The sequence below is a fragment of the Oncorhynchus mykiss genome, chromosome 12 (genome assembly GCF_057628025.1).
Source record: "Oncorhynchus mykiss isolate SJ-2025 chromosome 12, ASM5762802v1, whole genome shotgun sequence".
Classification (NCBI taxonomy): Eukaryota; Metazoa; Chordata; class Actinopteri; order Salmoniformes; family Salmonidae; genus Oncorhynchus; species Oncorhynchus mykiss.
In genome coordinates, this window is record NC_143033.1 from 21,878,185 (window position 1) to 21,903,452 (window position 25,268).

Sequence of the window (25,268 nt, forward strand, 5' to 3'; positions counted from 1 at the left end):
AGGTGGATGTTCATTAATTGTTTATGGTTAATTGAACTAGCATGGGAAATAGTGTTTAAACCCTTAACTATGAAGATCTGTGAAGTTATGTGGATTTTTACGAATTATCTTTGAATGACAGGGACGTTTATTTTTTTGCTGAGTACATACTGAACAAAAATATCAATGCAACATGCAACAATTTCAAAGATTTTCTTGAGTTACAGTTCATATAAGGAAATCAGTCAATTGAAATGAATTCATTAGGTCCTAATCTATGGATTAGGGCAGGGGTGCAGCCATGGGTGGACCTGGGAGGGCGTAGGCCCACCCACTGGGGAGCCAGACCCAGCCAATCAGAATGAGTTTTCCCCACAAAATGGCTTTATTACAGACAGAAATACTCCTCAGCACAAGGTGTACCTGTGTAATGATCATGCTGTTTAATCAGCTTCTTGATATGCCACACCTGTCAGGTGGATGGCCTATATTGGCAAAGGATAAGTGCTCACTAATAGGAATGTAAACACATTTGTGCACAGCATCTGAGAGAAATAAGCAATTTGTGCATATGGTAAATTTCAGGGATTTTTTATTCAGCCCATGAAACATGGGACCAACACTTTACATGTTGTGTTTATATTTTTGTTCAGTGTCCATTTCTATGCCATTGTAGGCTACTGTAGCTTGCATTTGATTTGGAGCTGGTAAACAGATTCAATAAATAGCCTATAAATTCAGTTTATTGCTGTAACTTTCTGTTATTATGCAATTATGAATGGCAAAGTTTAGTTTAAATGGGAAGTTATCAATCGGGAAGGGAAAGGAGATTGGGCCTATTGAAATAGCCTAGGCCCATTGAAAATACAAGTCAATCACGCAAATTGGCCTAACTGTTGCATTATCCATTTATAATGGTGTGTATAACTTCTGGCACAATTGCCAGAAAATATAATGCGTTTTTTTTTCTTTGGCAGAGACGTCGAGATCCTCTGTCCAACTTTCATCACTCTTTCGTGACCGATTCATCCATAGCTATGCAAATGCAACAAAAAAAACATATATTTACAATCACTAGCAGTCAAAGAAATCAAATCGACATCCATTGATGGAAAATGATATGGCAAATATAATAAGGAACAATTCTATTTCATTTTGCAACCTATGCAAATTCTTTATTAAGCTTTTTTTTCATGGCAAAAACTTTTTTTAAATTTGTTTTATGTCGCTACAGGTTACATTGACTTTCCTTCTTAATTCGCTATGAAAAAAAAGGTTAATGTGGACACGGTAGACACATTTAAATATAGCTGTAGACTCATGACGTGTTCGCAATTCCATGATCAGAACTCAATGATCAGAATACAAAAGCTGTCTAGACATAGAGAGTGAATGATGCCTAGGCTAGACTAGATGAGAAAATAAAAAAAATTCTGAGACAAACGAAATCACGCATCAACGTCATTCTCATGGAAATATCTAAGTAAATGCCCAATAGAAAAAAATTTACGAAAATGCAGCTAGTGTACTGTCATTCCAGGTGCAATGTTTGACATGATTGAGTGACTGGCTGTCCGCTATCGTGTCGAGTAGAACAACGCCATTTACTTTTGACTGTATTCATGATATAGCACTGCCTCTTGTACCGTATTTCTTAAATTTACTTTAGTCGAAAGCCCTGATTTGCAGAACACTGAGACAAAACCCTGTCAAATGATGACAACCAACATCTGGCAAACAGCAAATGAAAGCATGGGAGCTACCGAGTTGGTGGCAGGGGGGTTTATAAACAAAATGACAATCTCCAGATATTAACTATACAGTAATTGCAGATCTGGCAGCATATTGTAACAACTATGTCCTTGTTGAAGTCAAATTGCAGGCAGGTGCAGAACATCGCTCAGTCACAGACTATGCTAAAAAAATGAACTGCAAGAATATCCCAAATTAATTAAAGGTGTTAAGTGCATCAGTGTGCATAGACTATGTGCATAGACATAGGTGTATCGTTGTGCGTCATCTACATTCTTGACAGACTGGTGCTTTTTTCATCCTCTTTGACGTGTCACGAAACAGTGTGAAATTGTTTTATCTGACTGTGAAGTGCACGTCAACAGAAAAAAAGATAAAACAACATTTTTTGGGGGGATTACATTTGCACTGACATGCAAGAGAGAGAGGGGGGCCCCAATCCATCACAAAGAAATACAGAAAAGTTTGACTGTGCCCTTAAAGGTTTTCTTTATACATGCCTGTGTTGTGGGGCCCATGTTGTGCTGAACATCCTATGGAGGGGGAAAAGGTCCTGCATTATTGACAAGCTGCTCTTGTTCGGGTGCTCCTGGGTGCACTAAGCCCTGTGGTGGAAAATAGATTCTGCAGTAAATAGTAGCGATAAGGCACGAGGCCACTAAACCCTGGCGCTCTCCACCTCTAGATCATTGCACGACGCGCTCTGGAGCTTCTCATTGCTCAGCTGAATGGACACTTCTCAGCCACAGCCTTTTATTGATCCATCACCTTTTCATTTAGAGGGCTGTCCAGTCTAAGCCCTGCCTTGCTCTCCACAGCACAGCACAGCTCCTTTGCTGGCCAGCCCAGACAGCCATCACTCTTGGTCTTGTTCCCTTCCCCTTTTCTCATCCCCTTATCTTACCGCTGCTGAACAACAACCGAAATGCAAGCAGACATGAAATTAGTTTGTGTACCTCACTCGACGTGGCCCTGAAGAAAGGGGTAGGGGGTGTTGAGTAAGCTGAAGGCAGCGTTAGCGGTGATTTGATAAGGGTCTGTGTTCGACAGGCGGCAACTGCGAAGGTGGAGGATCGCACAGCTGTAAGGGCCCCTATCTGCTGCCTACCTCCACTGTTCAGGCGGTCACAGAGAGGAGTAGGAGAGGCTGAGCCCACACTCCTCCTGCCTGTCACAGACAGTCTGAGCTGCCTTGGTACTGCTGTATTGAAGGGGGTAAACATGCCTGCAGCTGGAGAACAGAGCCTGCTCTCTGGCCCCACCACAGCCTGGTGGTACTCGAATACTGGCTATGAATACTGTGCCTATTAAAACCATAAAACCTGCCGTAGCAATATTTATGGATCAGCTTTGTTCACAATAGTGTCAGTGCACACACTTGTTTTCTTACGAAATCTGGAAGGATCTACTTGTGACTCCTGTGCCTACACTCATATGTTCCATTTGGAATGAAGCCTAGGATTATGTAAGCTCAACCTGCTTTTTGTTTGTTCAAATGAGGTGCTGCCTTGAATTCATCCTATTTTGGATATTTTCCATGGGTACACTCCAATTTTCAAATATCTGTGAGAAGAGCCCAATTGGTATTTTCACAATGGCCAAAATCATTTCACGATTTTATTTGACAATGGGTAACAAGGGTATGCATGCTACAGCATGTATTTCATGAAAACTTCTGATTCCATTGGGTCCCATATAAGCCAAACCTATTGTCTCAGCTTTCATCCTCCCATTGATAATAGAACAAAGCTCTAAATGTATATGTTCTTCATGGAGGCTGAAGGGTTGAGTCATAAATCACCACTTTCCACCTTCACTGCAAATAGTCTCACATTGCATCTATTATGCAGCTATGTTTTCCAAGAAATGGGGATCTGAAGTTAACATGTTAGCGTGCCTTTTGAATCCATCCAAAATCAAAGTTTATTGGTTGCGTACACAGATTTGCAGATGTTATCGCAGGTGCAGCGAAATGCTTATTTCTAGTCCCAACAGTGCGGTAATACCTAGCAAAAAAAATATATGAAATAATAATAATACTAATATCAGAACAAGCAATTGTTCTTCTGTCTCGTGGTTGTTGGTAATCAGGCCTACTACTGTTGTGTCGTCAGTAAACTTGATGATTGAGTTGGAGACATGCATAGCCACGCATTTATGGGTGAACAGGGAGTAGGTTCCTGCTATGTATGCCTTGCATAAATACACAAATAAAAAAGTTACAGAGAAAGATGCCATACAGCAGAGAAAAAAGGATGAAAGTGATTTCACACAGATGTGACGTTGCATCTTAACGGCCCTCATAAAAACCCCGCGTATCTTCCATAGTTCTTCCATATGGTTTATTATGTGGCTTAGCCTATTCAAATATATTGTGGGTTTTGTATGTCACATACACTGAGTGTACACAAACATGTACGAAGCATTAGGAACACCTGCTCTTTCCATGACAGACTGACCAGGTGAACCACACCTGTTAAATCCACTTCAATCAGTGTGTATCAAGAATGGTCCACCACCCAAAGGACATCCAGCCAACTTGACACAACTGTGGAAAGCATTGGAGTCAACATGGGCCAGCATTGCTGTGGAAGGCCTTGTAGAGTCCATGCCCCGAGGAATTGAGGGCAAAAGGGGGTGCAACTCAATATTAGGAAGGTGTTCCTAATGTTTTGTACACTCAATGCATACACACACAAATATGAATAATTGTGTTAGATCGTTAAATTCTACTGATCAAACAACATTATATTCAGATATGAATAAACTCTGTCTGTATAAAATATTTTATGTACTTTGGCAGATTAAATTTAAGCGGTACATTGCCAAGCGTCTATGAATCAGCAACGACAACTTGATAAGCATTGCACACTCTCCATTTCTCTCGGCTTCTCTCCATCCCTCTACCATCCCACCCTCGGTTTCTTACTTCCATAAGTCTCCTCTACCTTCCCACTCTGAGTGTCCTTGCATCTATCATCTGCCCTCCCCCTCCTTTCCTTTCATCTTTGTGTATTCACAACCACAAACTCAAGAGGGAAATCTGTTTGCACATGGGCGCCTTTGACGATCTGAACTGGGATCTCCTCTGCCCACCCCCCTCTTCTCTCTCTCTCTCTCCCTCTCTCTCTTTATCACTTCCCCCCTCTCTCTCCCTCTCTTCCCCACTCCTCTCTATCACACACTCCCCTCTCCCCCTCCCCTCTCTCTCACACACACCCCTCCCTCTCTCATCAACTGCTGAAGATGTCACACATTGTATTCACAAGAGGAACACACCGTAGATGAGCTATCTGTGAAAGTAGCCCCAACGCTACACTGCCGTATGTAGGCATCTAATGATCAGAACAGTACAGTGTCAGAGCATAGCACCCCTCAATTAATACTAATTTAAACACTAAATGATTGTGTAGAGCCATATGCGCGTTGTGCCCGTAGAATCTTATTCCCCATACACATTATGCAACTTTCTGATCACCCAGTTTTAATTTGCATACTAGTTTAGGCTATATGGTATAAGCCCAAACTCTTAGAAAAGGGTTCTTCAAAGGGTTCTCCTATGGGGACAGCCGAAGAACGCACAGTTGTGTCAAGTTGCCTGGATGTCCTTTGGGTGGTGGACCATTTTTGATACACACAGGAAACTGTTGAGTATTAAAAACTCAGCAGCGTTGCAGTTCTTGACACACTCAAACCAGTGTGCCTGGAACCAACCACTATACCTAATGCAAAGGCACTTCAATATTTTGTCTTTCCCATTCACCATCTGAATGGCAAAACACAATCCATTTTTCAATTATCTCTAGGCTTAAAAATCCTTCTTCTACCTGTCTCCTCCCATTCAACTACACTGATTGAAGTGGATTTAACAGGTGACATAAATAAGGGATCATAGCTTTCCCCTGGTTTCACCTGGTCAGTCTATGTCATGGAAAAAGCAGGCGTTCCTAATGTTTTGTACACTCAGTGTACATTCTCAGAAAACAGGGCAAATACAGTTGATCTGCCTCTTGCAAAGCCTGCAGTCTAGAAGCTGATGTTCTAAACCATATTATGGGAAAACATCAAAGTGAGAAGGTAATCCTTTTGGAAAAAGCTCCTGACTGTGAATATGTGGAAAGCTGCACCTTTAAACTGCTTTAAGCTATGCTATCATAATGTTTTATTCTGTAAACATGTGGGTGACCTGGTGTCTTTGTTCCTCAAGTGATTTGTGATCGGGACTTGAAACAGCGCTGACAGAACTGCCTGGAAGTTCAAACTCACTTAATTATGCCATTAGCTCCAGTCAACATAGCAAATGGGTCATCCCACTGAAATGGAGAGAGAGATAGAGAGTAGGTGAAGAGAGGGAGTCTGTAGTAAAACAACTACTTGAGACTGCCAGGCTTAAAAAGCTACAGTACTGATGACATAATTGTCCAACACAGTTATCACCATGACATAAACAATAATGACAGCAACTGACTTAGTTATGACACAAACAGTTATGTAGGTAACCTAAGCTTCAATTAGTCAGCTAAACTATTTTCAGAGTCAGCAAAACTCAAAAAGTCCATAGTTATCTAAAAGGAAACAACCCCAAAAAATGAATCCGCACAACACAAATGAACATTGCAAACTCAAGACAAGCATCTGCTATTTACAGCTGATAATGTGTGTCCAAAATATTACATTAATATACATTGAAGAGGAACCGCAAAATCTAAGACGAAAACTAATTTAGGAGATCTATTTTAAACTGAACCCCAAAAAGGGAAAGCAGGGAAGGAAGGAGGAAAGAAAACAATGGCTTGAAATAGTTTAGAAATGTGTTCCTTTGTGTGGCATTAATCCACATGCAAAGCAAGATTGTCTTCTGTGTTGGGCAACTTGTCCTTCCATGAGACAGGATTTGCTGAAGATGGTTTTTTTTGTTTTTTGAGAGGAAGATGCTCCGAGTCCTCTGGCCAACAGGGATAAATACAAGAACAGAATGCCGCCAGACAGACTAGTGGAAAACAGACAGCAGAGATCCAATGTAAAAGGATTTGATCCCGTTTCCTGTCAGATTAAGCTTGATCATATTAATGCACCATACTGTGGTCCACCCCGTCAATATAGTCTATTGGATTAGCTCGTACATAAGTCACATTTAAAGTCATTGGAGCTCCATTAAGAAACTCAGATTCTTCCCCATCTATTCTTAGTGTTCCTGACTGAAAAGTGAGCAGCGATATCACTATCATTATGTCACTCCTATCAATAGGGCCTGCTAACATACAGTAGAGGTTGCTTTGGGGAAATCTCATAATATCTGAACTAATCACAATTCCACAAAAATGTGGTTACGGAGCAGAGTGATATTAGAGAGGGCAGGGACAGTGATTCACTACAGCTTGCTGTATTTTAGCTATGGAAAATGTTTTACTGAGGAAGATAGATAGAACACTCAATGCTGATTGGTTTACACATACACACAGTTCAGCAGGTCTCTTGAGCAGCCAGGCTTTTCATGCTCAATGGAAAATGTCTTAGACTATGAATTCCAGTCTTGGTCCTCGAGCAAGTCCAACCCAGCTGGAGGCCTCCAGGCAGAATTGAAATAACCAAATTAATAATTGAATTCAAACACCCAATCAGACCACAGAGAGGACATCACAGAGATTAAATGGGCAAGTCAATTAGATTGAAATAACTGTCTGACTTTGAGTGACAAGCAAAGCTGTCTTTCTGTGAACAATGAACTCATTTTTGAGTTTGTATGGTTCTTGACATATACAAAGTAGGCCTAAGGCAAGCTACCAAGGTAGAACAGACACCTGATAGGTCTTAGGTCAGTTAGGATCACCACTTTATTTTAAGAATGTGAAATGTCAGATTAATAGAAGAGAGAATTAATTATTTCAGATTTTTATTTTTTCATCACATTCACAGTGGGTCAAAAGTTGACATACACTCAATTAGTACTTGGTAGCATTGCCTTTAAATTGTTTAACTTGGGTCAAATGTTTTGGGTAGCCTTCCACAAGCTTCCCACAATAAGTTGGGTGAATTTTGGCCCATTCCTCCTGACAGAGCTGGTGTAACTGAGTCAGGTTTGTAGGCCTCCTTGCTCGCACACGCTTTTTCAGTTCTGCCCACAAATTATCTATGGGATCGAGGTCAGGGCTTTGTGATGGCCACTCCAACACCTTGACTTTGTTGTCCTTAAGCCTTTTTGCCACAACATTGGAAGCATGCTTGGGGTCATTGTCCATTTGGAAGAGCATTTGCGACCAAGTTTTAACTTCCTGACTGATGTCTTGAGATGTTGCTTCAATATATCCACATAATTTTCCTGCCTCATGATCAACATGATGCTGCCACCCCCATGCTTCACGTTTGGGATGGTGTTCTTCGGCTTGCAAGCCTCCCCCTTTTTCCTCCAAACAACGATGGTCATTATGGCCAAACAGTTATATTTTTGTTTCATCAGACCAGAGGACATTTCTCCAAAAAGTACGATCTTTGTCCCTATGTGCAGTTGCAAACCGTAGTCTGGCTTTTTTCATGGCGGATTTGGAGCAGTGGCTTCTTCCTTGCTGAGCGGCCTTTTAGGTTTTGTCGATATAGGACTCATTTTACTGTGGATACAGATGCTTTTGTACCTGTTTCCTCCAGCATCTTCACAAGGTCCTTTGCTGTTGTTCTGGGATTGATTTGCACTTTTCGCACCAAAGTACGTTCATCTGTAGTAGACAGAACCCGTCTCCTTCCTGGGAGGTATGACGGCTGCGTGGTCCCATGGTGTTAATACTTGCGTACTATTGTTTGTACAGATGAACGTGGTACATTCAGGCGATTGGAAATTGCTCCCAAGGATGAACCAGACTTGTGGAGGTCTACAATAATTTTTCTGAGTTCTTGCATGATTTCTTTTGATTTTCCCATGATGTCAAGCAAAGAGGCACTGAGTTTGAAAGTAGGCCTTGAAATGCATCCACAGGTACACCCCCAATTGACTCAAATGATGTCAATTAGCCTATCAGAAGCTTCATGACATCATTTTCTGGAACGTTCTAAGCTGTTTAAAGGCGCAGTCAATTTAGTGTATGTAAACTTCTGACCCACTGGAATTGTGATACAGTGAATTATGAGTGAAATAATCTGTCTGTAAACAATTGTTTGAAAAATTACTTGTGTCATGCACAAAGTAGATGTCCTAACTGACTTTCCAAAACTATATTGTGTTTACAAGAATTTGTGGAGTGGTTGAAAAACAAATTTTAATGACTCCAACCTAAATGTATGTAAACTTCTGACTTCAACTGTATGATAGACAGGGACACAACACTGAGTTGTATAAAGGATAGATATTACTGAAACCATGCTATTATATATGGGGTAGGGTAGGACGGTATCCAGATTTTCACACTTCATATCGTTTCTGTACCGTATACATTATTACCTGAAGTACCCACAAGGGGCGCTTTTTATTAAATGGTATTGAAAATCATACCATCGATATTTTTAAATACCCCAGTAGACAATACAAATGGTATATTGCCCAAGGCTAATATGTGGTGCCAAAAACTTGAGAACTTCTCATTCTGTCCTCTAAATCGTCATGGTAAGTTGCAGCTCTTGTTAAGGGCAGGCTAAATGTGTGGGCTAGACAAAGAGAGGGGCATCATTATTATATGTGACCCACCACCTGGATTCGGTCCTATGCTGCAAAATTTGAAGTAGTGTATTTTACATTGGCTAAAAGTAGAGACTCCAAGCTAGAAAATTGTAAATCATACACTGCAGTTGAGGAACAATGAGAAAGTTATTCTGCTTTGAAAGTTGATAAACTTGTAACCCCAAATGTCCCATGAATGTTTTGGTACACCTACTGGAGTGCTCTTTGTTTACACCCATGCAGCGTCATTCACACCCTCTTAAGCCTCAGTCCCACCCATCTCGTTAAGGATTCACAGTGTAGTAAAAAAACTAAGATTTCAAACAAAAAGTGATGAAAGTAGTAGCAAAAAGTAGTAGTAAACATTAATTGTATCTAGTACTTGGCCTATATCCTAATCTGACTTTGGTGCAGGTCATGTTGTTGCTAACATTACCATCTCTGGTCAACACACGCCATATCAAATAAAATCTAAGTTTATTTAACACATGCACGGGACACAGAAGGTGTAAACGGTACAGTGAAATGTTTACTTGCATAGTGGAGTCTTTTGTTTAGACATGTAGCTAGCTAGCTAACTAAACAATAACCATAATCCCAACTCTGATGCCGCGTTCAAAACAACTGGGAACAAAAAAATAATAAACTCAGAATTTCATTTCGGGACCTCGGGCCTCTTTCTAGAGCTCCTACAGAGGTCATACATGTAATGTTATCTAGCGAGCCAGCCTGCTAAAGTTAGCTACAGTAGATACCTAACAGTATGCTTTAACTTGCAATGAAAATGACTTTCTGACCAAATTAGAAGCATTTATATCTGAAAATGTAGCTAAACTCTTACCCATATACATGGATGAACGCTTCTCCCTCATGGATGCCATGGTTGCCCTTAGTTTGATGTGATCTGGAGACAGGAGTTTTATACAACAGCCTTCTTTCTGTGTTTTCTTTTTGGACTCTCTCTGCATTTGGCAATAATCTCTCTGCTTCCACCGGTCAAAGAGAGTGAGCACTGCACGATCATCCTCCAGAATGTAGTCCATCACAACGTTTTCACACTGTGCTTTGTCGATAGCGCTATTACCTTCAGGGCAGCAATGTTGAGAACAGTAGCTACATTGATTCAGTTATATATTATATATTTTTTAAGCCGTGGAAAACAGGATTATCCACACATATTTAGCAGCTCATGTTATAGACAGAAGCATGCTACATAGCAGACCAATCCGAACTCATCTCTCGGCATGTCCAACTCATCCATTATCTCAGCCAATCACGGCAAGCAGGAAGGTTCCTGTATTTTTCGAGGCTAAGCCAACTAGGCTCGTTATTTAGCAATTTTATTCGTATTTACAGATGGCATACAAGTTCGTTATTAAGGCACATGAAAGTTCACATGTTCCACATGTTCCATTTGTGCTCAAAAATGTATTTTGATACACATTTTTACAGAAACTTCAAATGCCTCTCCTGTGAAGTAGTGACGTGCGACATATGAACTATTTTCTTCAGAATTTTCCTTTGTCTACACACATTCTTCGAGAGTGTCACGTGTGTTCCCTCTCCGGCCTCTAGGTCACCAGGCTGCTCGTTATGGCGCACACCTGTCACCATCGTTACACGCACCTGCGTGTCATCACTCACCTGGACACCATCACTTCCTTGATTACCTGCCCTATATATGTCACTCCCTTTGGTTCCTTCCCCAGGCGTCATTGTTTCTGTTTCCTGTCTGTGCGTTGTTCGTGTTTCTTGTTTAGTATTATGTTTCATTTATTTATTAAAACACTCACTCCCCAAACTTGCTTCCCGACTCTCAGCGCACATCATTACAGAGAGGGAGCTTTTGAGCATCCTCTGTTCTCTAGCCGAACCTGTCTCCCAGAGAGGCCTGAGATGTCCCACTCTCTCTCAGGCTATGTTTGTGCAGTATTTTTAGGGAGGAATTCATTCAAGTGAAAAACAAATGCTCTGGCATTATTTATAACATGCATTGTCAGGACTGTCTGGTAAAGAGATCCCTCTGCATGGGCTGGAAAAGGAATGTGGTTGGAATAGGAATCCCGATTCTAAGTTTTTACATTAATGGAGATTAAGATTACTGACATTTTCTTCTCCCACCATACATTCTATAGGTTCCTCATGCTAGCTTTAACAGCAGTTGTCCATACTAAACAGTTAATTGATAGAGTACTCTAGCAGGAAAATATTGGATAGCTCATTGGGGTGCTAACACATCATGGAGTAGAAATGGACCATGCTTCTGGCCTTCCTGATTTATCGCGTTCAGCAAGTTAGGCCATCAAGTATTCTTGGGAGAGACAGAGTGATGCCATATTTTTTCATGCGTCCGTACAGCACAATGCAAATCTACAGGTACAGTAACTGCCAAAATAAAGGAAACACTAACATAGTGTCTTAATAGGGTGATGGGCATGGAGTCTACAAGTGTCTGGAACTCAATATGAGGGAGTTTTCAGCCCTGCATAGATCATTTGGTGTTTTGTTGATGATGGTGGAAAACGCAGTCACAGGCGTCGCTTCAGGATCTCCCATAAGTGTTCAATTGAGTTGAGATCTGGTGACTAACACACACACACACACACACACACACACACACACACACACACACCCAACCCCCTATCCTCCTTTAAAACCTATCTTTCAAAGTCACTGATAGCTCTTCTTCTAGCCATGGTAGCGAAAAATAATAGTCAACTGGGCATTTTTATACATGACCCTAAGCATGATGGTTAATTGACTCAGGAACCACACCCGTATGGAAGCACCAGCGATTCATTCTGCAGACAACTCTGCATACATTGTAATTCCTCACAAAGCTAAGCCTGACCATTGGAAACACCAATAAAACACTTTACATGCTGTATGGGTGTAGTGGTGAGGTTGGACCCAGGCGCAGAGAAGTGACCAGACGAGGAATTGGTGGTTCAAGATAAACATAATACTTTACTGAGGAACGGTAAACAAACGATCACAGTAACACTGGGAAAACAACAAACTCTAAGTCTCGAAAACTGACTCAGGAGACAAACGCACACAGCAAACAATTCAAGCTTCTGCAAAGGAAACCAGAAAACCCCCTCTTTTAACAGGTAAATCATAATGAGTAGTAGGACACATCTGAGTGTCATTAATATCTCTAGGACTGTCTCTGCCGCCCTTTGGTGACAGGTGAAACCATGACAATACCCCCCCCCCCCCCCCCCCCCCCCCCCTTCTAGGAGTGGCTCCAGTTGTGGAGCCAGGGCGACCACCAGGTAGTTGGTTGAAGTCCCGAACAGGTGCTGGATGTCCCGGGCAGGCCCCCATGCCCGCTCCTCGGGACCATAGCCCTCCCAGTCCACAAGGGTACTGCAGGGTGCCTTGGACCCGACGAGTCTCCAACAGACTCCGGACAGTGTAGGGTGGATGGCCATCCATAAGTCAAGGGGGCGGAGGAGCAGGTGTGGGCAGAGAGAAGGGACTGGTCCTTACCATCTTGAGACGGGAGACATGGAAGGATGGCCAGACCCTCATAGACCTGGGAAGCTGAAGACGATAGGAGACCAGGTAGATGCGACTCAGGAGCTTGAATGGTCCCATGTAGCGTGGAGCGAGCTTCTGTGAGTCCACCTTAAAGGGAAGATCATGGGTGGAGAGACACACCTGATGACCCGGTCAGAGGAGCCAAAGAGGCCTTCGGTGTCAGTTTGCCTGGTATTGGTGTCGGGCAGAGGAGTGGAGCAAGGAGGATCCTGCTCTGATTGCTCCAATTGCTGGCCTGAGAGGAAATGAAACAGTGGAGGAACTTCTCCAGCTCTTGGTTGGCCCGCTCAGTTTACCCATTAGACTGTGGGTGGAACCCCGAGGAGAGACTCACCGACGCCCCCAACAGGGAGCAGAAGTTCTTCCAACACCGTGTGACGAACTGGGACCCACAATATCCTGAGGAAGTCGGTGTAGTCGAAATACATGGGTAATCCTGAGATCAGCGGTCTCCTTCGCTGAGGGCAACTTGGGTAAGGCGATGAAATGGATTGCCTTGGAGAACCGATCGACGACCACCAGGATAGTGGTAAGCCCTTGGGATGGAGGTAACCCTGTGATAAAGACTACGGACAGGTGGGACCAGGGCCGGCTGGGGATGGGCTGAGGTTGGAGCAACCCAGCCGGTCGCTGTCAAGAGGACTTGCTTTGGGCACAGGTGGAACAGGCCGCAACAAAGGATCTCACATCCTCAATCACGTTGGGCCACCAGAATGTCTGCCTCAGGAACTCCAGTGTCCGATTAACCCCTGGATGCCCAGTTAATTTAGAGGAGTGTCCCCATTGTAGCACTCCAGAACAGGCTGATTGCGGAACATAAAGTCTGTTAGTGGGACCCCTGCCGGGGTCAGGTTCTCAGGTCTGGGCCTGTTGTACCATGTTCTCAATACTCCATATCACAGGGGCCACAATGCGGGAGCTGGGGATGATGGGCTCAGAATCCCTCTCCTCATTAAAGACATCATGTTGGCGGGACAGGGCATCTGCTTTCTGATTCTTGGATCCAGGGAGATAGGCTAGTGTGAAAACAAACTGTTAAAAACAGCCTACCTAGCCTGGTGAGCGTTCAACCTCTTGGCTTCTTGAATGGAGACCAAGTTCTTATGGTCCATCCAGATCACGAAAGGATGAGGTAACCTCCGCAGTAGAGATTCAGCACCCTTCGCACATTCACCTGTCATGCTCCTGTGGGTTCAGATGTGTGTGTCCCAGCTGCATGGGCTCCACAATGCTGTGTTCGGGGGGGCTTGGGGTGCTCAGGAAACTGGGATACTGGGGTAGTGTCAAAAAGACGCTGTCTCACGTTCTCGGAGGCGGTTGTAGATCCTGATTGCCAGCGTTATCAGCGACTCGAGGTCCTTTGCCAGTTCCCGAGAGGCCAGTTCATCTTTGATAGAGTTAGACAAACCCTGGTGGAAAGCGGTAACCAGGGCCTCCGTATTCCACCCACTCTCGGCGGCGAGGGTGCGGAACTCAATGGCCAAGTCAGCCACTGGTCTACCCTTTGGCGGATGTTGAACAGTCAGCTGGCAGCTTCTCGCCCGCTGACTGGGTGGTCGAAGACTAGTTGCAGCTCGGCAGGGAAGGCTAATACGGCGCTTCAGGATGGTGGCTCTTGTTCCCACACCGCCGTTGCCCACGCCAGAGCCTTGCCCGAGAGTAGAGAGATGTAGGCGATCATGGTAAGGAACGAGGAGGACTGTAGCTCAAACACCAGAGAACACTAATTGAGGAACCCCTTGCATCCTCCCGGGTGGTCATCATACCTTTCGGGGGCTGGGATCTTGGGTTCTTGGTGCAGGGTCCCTGGAGGGGCTACGGCAACGCCTCCTCGTGGAACCATGACAGTATGTCTCCCTCTTCACATCTTTTCATCATACCTGACTGGTTGTGTGCAGGCTTTTCTTACACTAACTTCTCTCACTGAATTCACTTATGCACTTGCCAATATTCAGCGAAGCTCACAGCTTCACGGCTTAACCCATTAGGACTATGTATAAATGACTGAGCTATATGGTGCAAACTCCAAATGTTACATTTTTCCATTGCATCAAAATGTAACACCATTGTATTTCAGGGAGGAATACAATACCCTTGTCTGTACATTATGCCCTGTATCTATCCTACCACACCCAGAAATCTGCTCCTTTTATTCTCTGTTCCCAATGCACTAGACAACTCGTTCTTATAGCCTTTAGCCGTACCCTCATCCTACTTCTCTTCTGTTCCTCTAGTGATGTAGAGGTTAACCCAGGCCCTGTGTGTCCCCAGGCCCTCTCATTAATTGACTTCTGTAACTGTAAAAGCCTTGAGTTCATGCATGTTAACATCAGAAGCCTCCTCCCTAAGTTTGCTTTACTCACTGCTTTAGCACACTCCGCCAACAATGATGTCCTAACTGTGTCTGAATCCTGGCTTAAGAAGGCCACCAAAAATTCTGAAATTTCCATCCCCAATTACAACATTTTCCGACAAGATAGAACTGCTAAAGGGGGCGGAGTTGCAATCTACTATAGAGATAGCCTGCAGAGTTCTGTCATACTATCCAGGTCTATGCCCAAACAGAGCTTATATATTTTTAATCCATCTCCCCGGAAATAAGTCTCTCACTGTTGCCGCTTGTTATAGACCCCCCTCAACTCCCAGCTGTGCCCTGGACACCATATGTGAATAGATTGCCCCCTATCGCCAGAATTCGTACTATTAGGTGATCTAAACTGGGACATGTTTAACACCCCGGCCATCCTACAATCTAAGATAGATGCCCTGAATCTCAAATCCGTAAACATGGGCACCCTCATAGATATCATCCTGAACAATTTGCCCTCTAAATATACCTGTGCTGTTTTCAACCACGATCTCAGTGATCACTGCCTCATTGCCTGCGTCCGTTATGGGTACGACCACCCCTCATCACTGTCAAACGCTCCCTAAAACACTTCTGCGAGCAGGCCTTTCTAATCGACCTGGCGCGGGTATCCTGGAAGTATATTGACCTCATCCCGTCAGTAGAGGATGCCTGGTTGTTCTTTAAAAGTGCATTCCTCACCATCTTAAATAAGCATGCCCCTTAAATAAATAAAAAAACTAAGAACAGATATAGCCCTTGGTTCACTCCAGACCTGACTGCCCATGACCAGCACAAAAACATCCTGTGGTGTTCTGCATTAGCATAGAATAGTCCCCGCAATTTGCAACGTTCAGGGAAGTCAGGAACCAATATACAGTCAGTTAGGAAAGCAAAGGCTAGCTTTTTCAAACAGAAATTTGTTTTTGTTTCTGACCTAGAATATGTGCACAACTATAAATACCTAAGTGTCTGGCTAGACTGTAAACTCTCATTCCAGACTCACATGAAGCATCTCCAATACAAAATTAAATCTAGAATCAGGCTTCCTATTTTGCGAACAAAGCCTCCTTCACTCATGGTGTCAAACATATTATCGTATAACTGACTATCCTACTGATCCATGACTTCAGTGATATAATTTACAAAATAGCCTCCAACACTCTACTCAGCAAATTGGATGCAGTCTATCACAGTGCCACCAAAGCCCCATATACTTTGTCACCAAAGCCCAATATACTACCCACCACTGCGACTGTATGCTCTCGTTGGCTGGTCCTCACTACATATTCGTCGCCGAACCCACAGGCTCCAGGTCATCTATAAGTCTTTGCTAGGTAAAGCTCCGCATTATCTCAGCTTACTGGTCACCATAGCAACACCCACCCGTAGCACGGTCTCCAGCAGATATATTTCACTGGTCATCCCCAAAGCCAACAAGGACTTTGGCCGCCTTTCGTTCCAGTTATCTGCTGCCAATGATTGGAACGAATTGTAAAAATTGCCAAAACTGGTTTGTTAACAATACATTTGTGGAGTGGTTGAAAAACTAGTTTAATGAGTTTAACATGGCTCACTCGAGACATCTGATCTGAGTTGGTACAGCCACCTCGTTTCTTCACGCATCGCGCCAACAGAAACAAGCATCTCTCTCTGGTAAGAAGAAGAGCGGGGGTGTATGCCTTATGATTAACGAGACGTGGTGTGATCATAACAACATACAGGAACTCAAGTCCTTTTGTTCCCCTGACTTAGAATTCCTCACAATCAAATGCCGACTGCATTATCTACCAAGAGATTTCTCTTTGATCATAATCACAGTCGTGTATATTCCCCCCCAAGCAGACACATCGACGGCCCTGAAAGTACTTAATTCGACTCTATGTAAACTGGAAACTACATATCCTGAGGCTGCATTTATTGTAGCTGGGGATTTTAACAAGGCTAATCTGAGACGAGGCTCCCCAAATTCTATCAGCATATCGATTGTGCTACCAGGGCTGGCAAAACCCTAGATCACTGTTATTCTAACTTCCGGGACGCATATAAGGCCCTCCCCCGCCCTCCGTTCGGAAAAGCTGACCACGAATCCATTTTGTTGCTCCCAGCCTACAGACAGAAACAAAAACAGGAAGCACCCGCGCTCAGGTCTGTTCAGCGCTGGTACGACCAGTCAGATTCCACGCTTCAAGATTGCTTCGATCACGTGGACTGGGATATGTTCCGCATTGCGGCGAACAACAACATTGACGAATACGCTGATTCGGTGAGAGAGTTTATTAGCAAGTGCATCGGTGATGTTGTACCCACAGCATCTATTAAAACATTCCCCAACCAGAAACCGTGGATTGATGGCAGCATTCGCACAAAACTGAAAGCACGAACCACTGCTTTTAATCAGGGCAAGGTGACCGGAAACATGACCGAATACAAACAGTGTAGCTATTCCCTCTGCAAGTCAATCAAACAAGCTAAGTGTCAGTATAGAGACAAAGTGGAGTCGCAATTAAAAGGCTCATACACGCGAGGTATGTGGCAGGGTCTACAGTCAATCACAGACTACTTGCTCCCAGACAGAATAAAAACAACTTTTTTGCTCGCTTTGAGGAAAATACAGTTCCACTGACACGGCCCGCTACCAAAACCTGCGGGCTCTCCTTCACTGTAGCCAACATGAGTAAAACATTTAAACGTGTTAACCCTCGGAAGGCTGCAGGCCCAGACGGAATCCCTGGCCGCGTCCTCAGAGCATGCGCAGACCAGCTGGCTGGTGTGTTTACAGACATATTCAATCAATCCTTATCCCAGTCTGCAGTTCCCACATGCTTCAAGAAGGCCACCATTGTTCCTGTTCCCAAGAAAGCGAATGTAACTGAGCTAAATGACTACCACCCTGTAGCACTCACTTCCGTCATCATGAAGTGCTTTGAGAGACTAGTCAAGGACCATATCACCTCCACCCTACCTGACACCCTAGACCCACTCCAATTTGCTTACCGCCCCAATAGGTCCATAGACGACGCAATCGCCATCACACTGCACAGTGCCCTATCCCATCTAGACAAGAGGAATACCTATGTAAGAATGCTGTTCATCGATTACAGCTCAGCATTTAACACCATAGTACTCTCCAAACTGAGTGTGAGTGTGGTGTCAGGAAAATAACCTCACACTCAATGTCAACAAAACAATGGAGATGATCGTGGACTTCAGGAAACAGCAGAGGGAGCAGCCCCCTATCTACATTGACGGGACAGTAGTGGAGAGGGTGGAAAGTTTTAAGTTCCTCCGTGTACACATCATGGGCAAACTGAAATGGTCCATCCACACAGACAGTGTGGTGAAGAAGGTGCAGCAGCGCCTCTTCATTATCAGGAGGCTGAAGAAATTCGGCTTGTCACCAAAAACACTCACAAACTTTTACTGTATCACCGCCTGGTACGGCAACTGCTCCGCCCATAACCGTAGGGCTCTCCAGAGGGTAGTGAGGTCTGCACAACGCATCACCGGGTGCAAACTACCTGCCCTCCAGGACACCTACACCACCCGATGTTACAGGAAGGCCATAAAGATCATCAAGGACATCAACCACCCGAGCCACTGCCTGTTCACCCCATTATCATCCAGAAAGCGAGGTCAGTACAGGTGCATCAAAGCTGGGACCGAGAGACTGAAAAACAGCTTCTATCTCAAGGCCATCAGACTGTTAAACAGCCACCACTAACATTGAGTGGCTGCTGCCAACATACTGCCTCAACTCTAGCCACTTTAATAATGGAACATTTTAAGTTATCAATCTATCACTAGCCACTTTATATAATGCTTACATACCCTACATTACTCATCTCATATGTATATACTGTACGCTACACCATCTACTGCATCTTGATGTAATGTATCACTAGCCACTTTAAACAATGCCACTTTATATATTGTTTACATACCTACCCTACATTACTCATCTCATATGTATATACTGTATGCTATACCATCTACTGCATCTTGCCTATGCCGTTCGGGCATCACTCATTCATATATTTTTATGTACATATTCGTATTCATTCCTTTACACTTGTGTGTATAAGGTAGTTGTTGTGAAATTGTTAGGTTAGATTACTCGTTGGTTATTACTGCATTGTCGGAACTAGAAGCACAAACATTTCGCTGCACTCACATTAACATCTGCTAACCATGTGTATGTGACAAATACATTTGATTTGATTTGATTTGGATATCACATGATGTCAATACAATGATAAGGCATTCAAATGTTTTTTTATTGATTATTATGATTGCCGGCTCTGCTCCAATCACTAAATACTGCCAAATTGCACAGCCATGACAATAATCACAATGACATACAGGCTTCAGTTTATTACTGCTTTTATAAAAACATTTTTTTACATCAACAATCAATAAATTGTTCAGGCAACAACCCTCATGTAAGCATTTATTTTTTGCAGCTCGTCATTTTCACACCTAGTCAATAATTATTGGCTTTATTAAAAAAAGCTGATGATTGCTTTAACTACAGGTTTGACTTGCTGAGGGTATTATGAAACCTAAAGGCTTCGTCTGCAAGGAAGGCAGATGATCCATTTTCAAACCTACACTGAGAAAAAACACTGAAATATTGCTGAAGCTCTGCATTGTCTCTATCGATCACTTCTATGAAACTTTCTACAGAAATATGCCTACAGAATTGTAATTTTCATGAATGTTTGCAGTCTAAACCTATACAGTCGTGGCCAAATGTTTTGAGAATGACACAAATATTAATTTCCACAAAGTTTGCTGCTTCAGTGTCTTTAGATATTTTTGTCAGTTGTTACTATGGAATACTGAAGTAGGATTACAAGCATTTCATAAGTGTCAAATATTTGCAGTGTTGACCCTTCTTTTTCAAGACCTCTGCACTCCACCCTGGCATGCTGTCATTACATGTACTGTAATTGGGATTTTTCCTGGGATGCATTTACGATGCAGAGGAGAGGTATGAACCATTACCTTCAAGCTCTTCTGAAAAGCCCATCAGCGTCAGAATAACTAAGTAGCTAGTAGCTGTGCAACCTTTTGAGTCTGACTTTCTTCAGAATAATTATGAACATAAAATATTCTCAGTTGACATTACTTTAATTGGCATAAATACATTTGTTAAGATGCTCCCTCTTTCCCCTTACCCAGTCAGGAAGCTCAAGCCTGGGGTATCAGGGCCTGAAATCAGCAAGGATAGATTACAAGTTGAAAGTCTTAATACTGCATTACTTATTTATTGAAAGACTGATTATTGGCTTACTGGTACATGCTCCTTTGTCATCAATGTCATAATAATCATCAAACTCTCACAGACCCATTTACCATCACAAAACGCCTTATTGCATTACAGAGCTCTGCCTATAATAACATGAATGGACCATGAACCAAAATTTGTTCTAAATTAAAAGGAAGTTACAGATTAAGCTAAGTAAATCCCATCGGTTTATTTCGAACTCCATTGAGCAGCAATGTTCAGTTTATGTGGAAACCATTCACAGCACAGTCAATGGTCTGTGACTTCACGCTACAATACCCAAGCAAATAAAGTAAAAACACAGGTTTAACCATGCAGGTGTGTGATATCTAGTTGATGATGTACATTTGCCACACCCTAATTCCCCCCTAAAATGGCTGCTTCCATGTGGCTCAATTATCAATCAACCAAGCCATTCCTCCCTTCCTCTGCAACACGAATAATAATGAGAAGAACATGCCTTCCACCAATAAACCACCAACATACCCTCCACCCTCCCAGACACTTTCATGGTAGATACCACCCGTCCGTGTCCACGACTGATTGAACCATAAAGTCTCCAGCGAGCTAATGGAAGGGGCCCACCCACAGCATGCTCACACACAGGAATGGATTCAACCCTTCTGCAATTAAAGCTAATCTGAGGCCAAAGGCGTAGCCTAATGGATTTCAATAAAGGAGGCTGGCTGCACCAGACAATTGGGACGTTGATTTATGTGTGCTGAGCTGTGGAGGGAGAGTGGTTGATGTACAGGAAGCACTGTGAGGAGCTGTGCACATCTCAGTGGTTGTTTCTCCTAGAGGGACATCATGCACTGCTGAGTGTAATAACTACAGGCTCAATCTTTCAAAGGTGATGGGTTTGGGGATGGATTGACCTTTACACTGACGAGATTCCTGTTTCCACTCAACATACCATATCATATGAGCATTTGTCTGATCTTTAAACCTGACCAAACACAGCAGAGCCATAACAGAGGAGTTATGATTATTTTATTGGATAGCAAAGGATTCGTGCCTTGTTCTCATTTGCAAAAACATTCTATATTTACAGTGTAGACTGTTCAGGGTCTTTCCTACAGTAAGTAAGAATGAAAAATACACAGTACATCACTTACATGATTTATAAACAATTGCCAGTGGATTCCAGATTATTACTCACTTCCTACAGACAATGGTGTAACTATGCACACTATAGGAAACAGAAACAATAGCTATACCTGTCATGCTTGTCATATTACATAATACCACAAACACTATGTCTATACAGACATATATAACAACCTCTTGATAACCGGCTATCCATTCCTCCTGCATCCTCACTGTCTTTTATCCCATAATCTTTGCTCTTGCTTCCACACACACCAACAGGCACGACAACGCCTCTTCCCCCTCAGGAGGCTGGAAAGACTGCTAGGCACTACAGAGGGTAGTGCATACTGCCCATCACTGGGACCGAGCTCCCTGCCATCCAGGACCTCTGTACCAGACAGTGTCAGAGAAAGGCCCTAAAAATTGTCAAAGACTCCAGCTAGCCAAGTCACATACTGTTCTCTCTACTACCGCATGGCAAGAAGTACTGATGTACCAAATCTGGAACCAACAGGACCCTGAACAGCTTCTAACCCCAAGCCATAAGACTGCTAATAGTTAACCAAATAGCTACCCGGACAATCTGTATTGACCCTCTTTGCACTAACTCGTTTGATTCATCTTTATTATCTATCCTGTTGCCTAGGCACTTTACCCCTACCTATATGTATATATCTACCTCAATTACCTCATACCCCTGCACATCAACTTGGTACTGTTACTCTGTGTATATAGACAAGTTACACTCACTGTGTATTTGTTCTTCATGTCACTATTTTTTCTATATTTTTCTCTCTGCATTGTTGGGAAGGGCTAGTAAGTAAGCATCTCACTGTTAGTCTACACCTGTTGTTTACTAAGCATGTGACATAACATTTGATTTGATGGTTTTCACCATCTGCTCTCAAGTATTCTCCATGTCTCTAATGAGTCTAATCCAACACCCTGTTTGCAATATCTCGCATATTCTCTCTCTCTCTCTCTCTCTCTCTCTCTCTCTCTCTCTCTCTCTCTCTCTCACTCGCTCTCTCTCTCTCTCTCTATCTCTATTTCTCTCTCTCTCTTTCTCTCTCTCTCTCTCTCTCATTCACACACACTTCACACCCTAGTTTCTTGCTGTCTAGATTTCTAACACACACTTAGACACTTCCAACCTATGCTCTCTCCCTATCTCTCTATTCTTTCTCTGCTTCCTTTGAGCTATGGATCGTTTGATGTATTTTCATCACACTGGGCATTTGGTTGGGATTATTATTCATTATTCAGGACTGTTCTCCTCTACCCCCCAGCTGGTGTGATAGACAGGGATCCAGCCTGGCAGCCTCCCTCCCTGGGTCTGGTGGTGAATCACACTTTATGTATTGTGACCTGGGCTCTCCAGGAATTAACATTTAAGAGGTGTGCAGTGGCAGCCCACATGCACAGACAGAAAAAGAACAAAGACAAAAGTAGGCATGCACTCACTCATAAAAACAAGAAACCATATTATTTAATTGCTATTAGGTAAGGCAAACACCCCGCCCAATCCCCAACTCTCCAGTCCCCAAATCCCCACTGCGTGACTAGATGCGATATACAAAATGAGCAGTGAACACTGATAAATCATTTTCATGAGCTCTGGTGGTCTTCGCCAACATTTAGGACGACATGGGTGATTGGTCACCGTGCACAATAGTCTCAAAGGCGCTGGTAAAAAAGAAAGAGAGCGATAGAGAGAAAGCTTAGTGCAAACAGAACCCCCCCCCCCCCACTTTTTTATCTGACAAATGGAGCCCTTGGGATGTCACGTGTTTACACATTGATTATTTTGGGGTAACTATAAAACAACATTACATGTTTACTATGCATGTTTTATGTGTTCCAACTATCATGCAACATTAGGCTACAATATCATTTTAAAAGATAAACGTCGAAAAAGACTTTGCTTATTATATATCTATTAGCCTACATTGGCATGTTACAGGCTGTATCTTCTCATTTAAACAAGTTAAGTACACATTAAGTAGGCCAAGGCTATACATCAATACGTTGTGTTCAGACTTACAATAGCAAGCACTGATATTTAAATAATATGTTTCTGCAAATCAACATAAAATCGTCTGCAAATTGAATCGGAGTTTTCTAAACCGGTAAAAGACTAACAAACAAGCAAACACACGACACATTCGGATCTGATGTAAACGTATCCCATACGTACCTCGGATAAAAACGGACTTCATTTTGGAGATAGATTCCAAAAGAAGGCACCTCTTGTGTGCGTGGTAAAATACTTGTTCTCTGCTTGAAAAGCAAAGACCCTGTTCAGAGGGATAGCAGTGGAAAATCCAGGGCACCGTCCATGAAAACTTTAGCCCAAGGTTTTAACATAGAAGCGAGATGGAGAACGCAGTCTCCTCTTAGCGCCACGCTTAGTCATTTGAGAGGTGCGCAGGGAACAAAACCTCCGATTTACATCCGAATACAGGCAACCCAAAGGAACGTCTCCAAACGGACCACATAAACGCACGGGTGGCAGCAATCCAATGGGCTACAGAATTAAAACCAGCAGCTGTCCACGGTTAAGAACAGTCATATATCCAATCATCCTTCGTGTGGTTTCCAACGCAGAGTTATCCTAGATGAGTAGTTCATTGTCGGTTGGCTTGTGAAGGTGGGGATCCAAAGACCTGTGGATCTCTAGCAGCTTAGGACAAGACAGGGCAGTGGGGAGATGCAGGCGCGCGGGCGTCTTTTTGAGCCAGAACGTGAGGAGGCAACTGAGATCATGGACTCATTTACACAGGCAGCCCAATTCTGATATTTGTTTTCCACTAATTGGTCTTTTGACCAATCACATCATATCTTTTGACATCTGATCTAGTTCAGAGCTGATCTGATTGGTTAAAATACCGATTAGTGAAATAAATATCAGAATTGGGCTGTTTGTGTAAACGCGGCAAATATGTTGGTGTTGCTGAACTTCTCTGTACCCTTTGATCACAACCCATATCCTTGAACAACAACCACATACATACACGCAGAACCGATGATCGCAACAAACGACATCCACTTGGCAAAAACTGGTTGTATCAACGTTGTTTCCACGTCATTAAAAAACACACAAAGAAACAATATGACGATGAATCAATGTGGAAAACTGATTGGATTAGTGAAAAGACTACAATTTTTTTTACCCAACTTTTAACCGAAATCCAATGGCATTGTGACATTTGTTGTTGATTTAACGATACATTCATGTTGACAACTCAATCAAATGTAAATCACAACTAGACGTTGAAATGATGTCTGTGCCCAGTGGGTAATACGCATCTCAGTACCGTTATGTGATGGACAGCAAACAAATTGCATATTTTTATTTAGTGATAGGTGTTGGTAGTGCTCTTGATTTATCTCGACCCGTTTAATTGATTGTAACACGACATAAAAAACGAGCTTATATCATAGGCTAGTCGTAATGATAGGTGAGAATGAGATCTTCCTATCAGGCTATTCTAAATTAAGAGAGAGAGACGCCTCCCAGCGGTGGTGTGAACACTTAAGTTACCGCACCTCCCTGACTGTACTGTCTCAACAAGCCTATAGTATATAACTATTATACATGTTGCTGTAAAAGAAAA

The 25,268-nt window shown here is 43.0% G+C and overlaps 1 protein-coding gene across 1 annotated transcript in view; it reads right to left on the bottom strand.

The window, feature by feature from the left end:
• The window catches only part of LOC110537169 (reticulon-4 receptor), a 37,827-nt gene extending 12,815 nt beyond the window's left edge, over positions 1 to 25,012 (bottom strand). Inside the window, exon 1 of the mRNA XM_021623006.3 lies at positions 23,849 to 25,012. Coding sequence (XP_021478681.1) covers positions 23,849 to 23,870 — 22 coding nt within the window. The 5' untranslated portion in view covers positions 23,871 to 25,012. The remainder of the gene's footprint in view (positions 1 to 23,848) is intronic.
• Between the last annotated feature and the right edge of the window lie 256 nt (positions 25,013 to 25,268).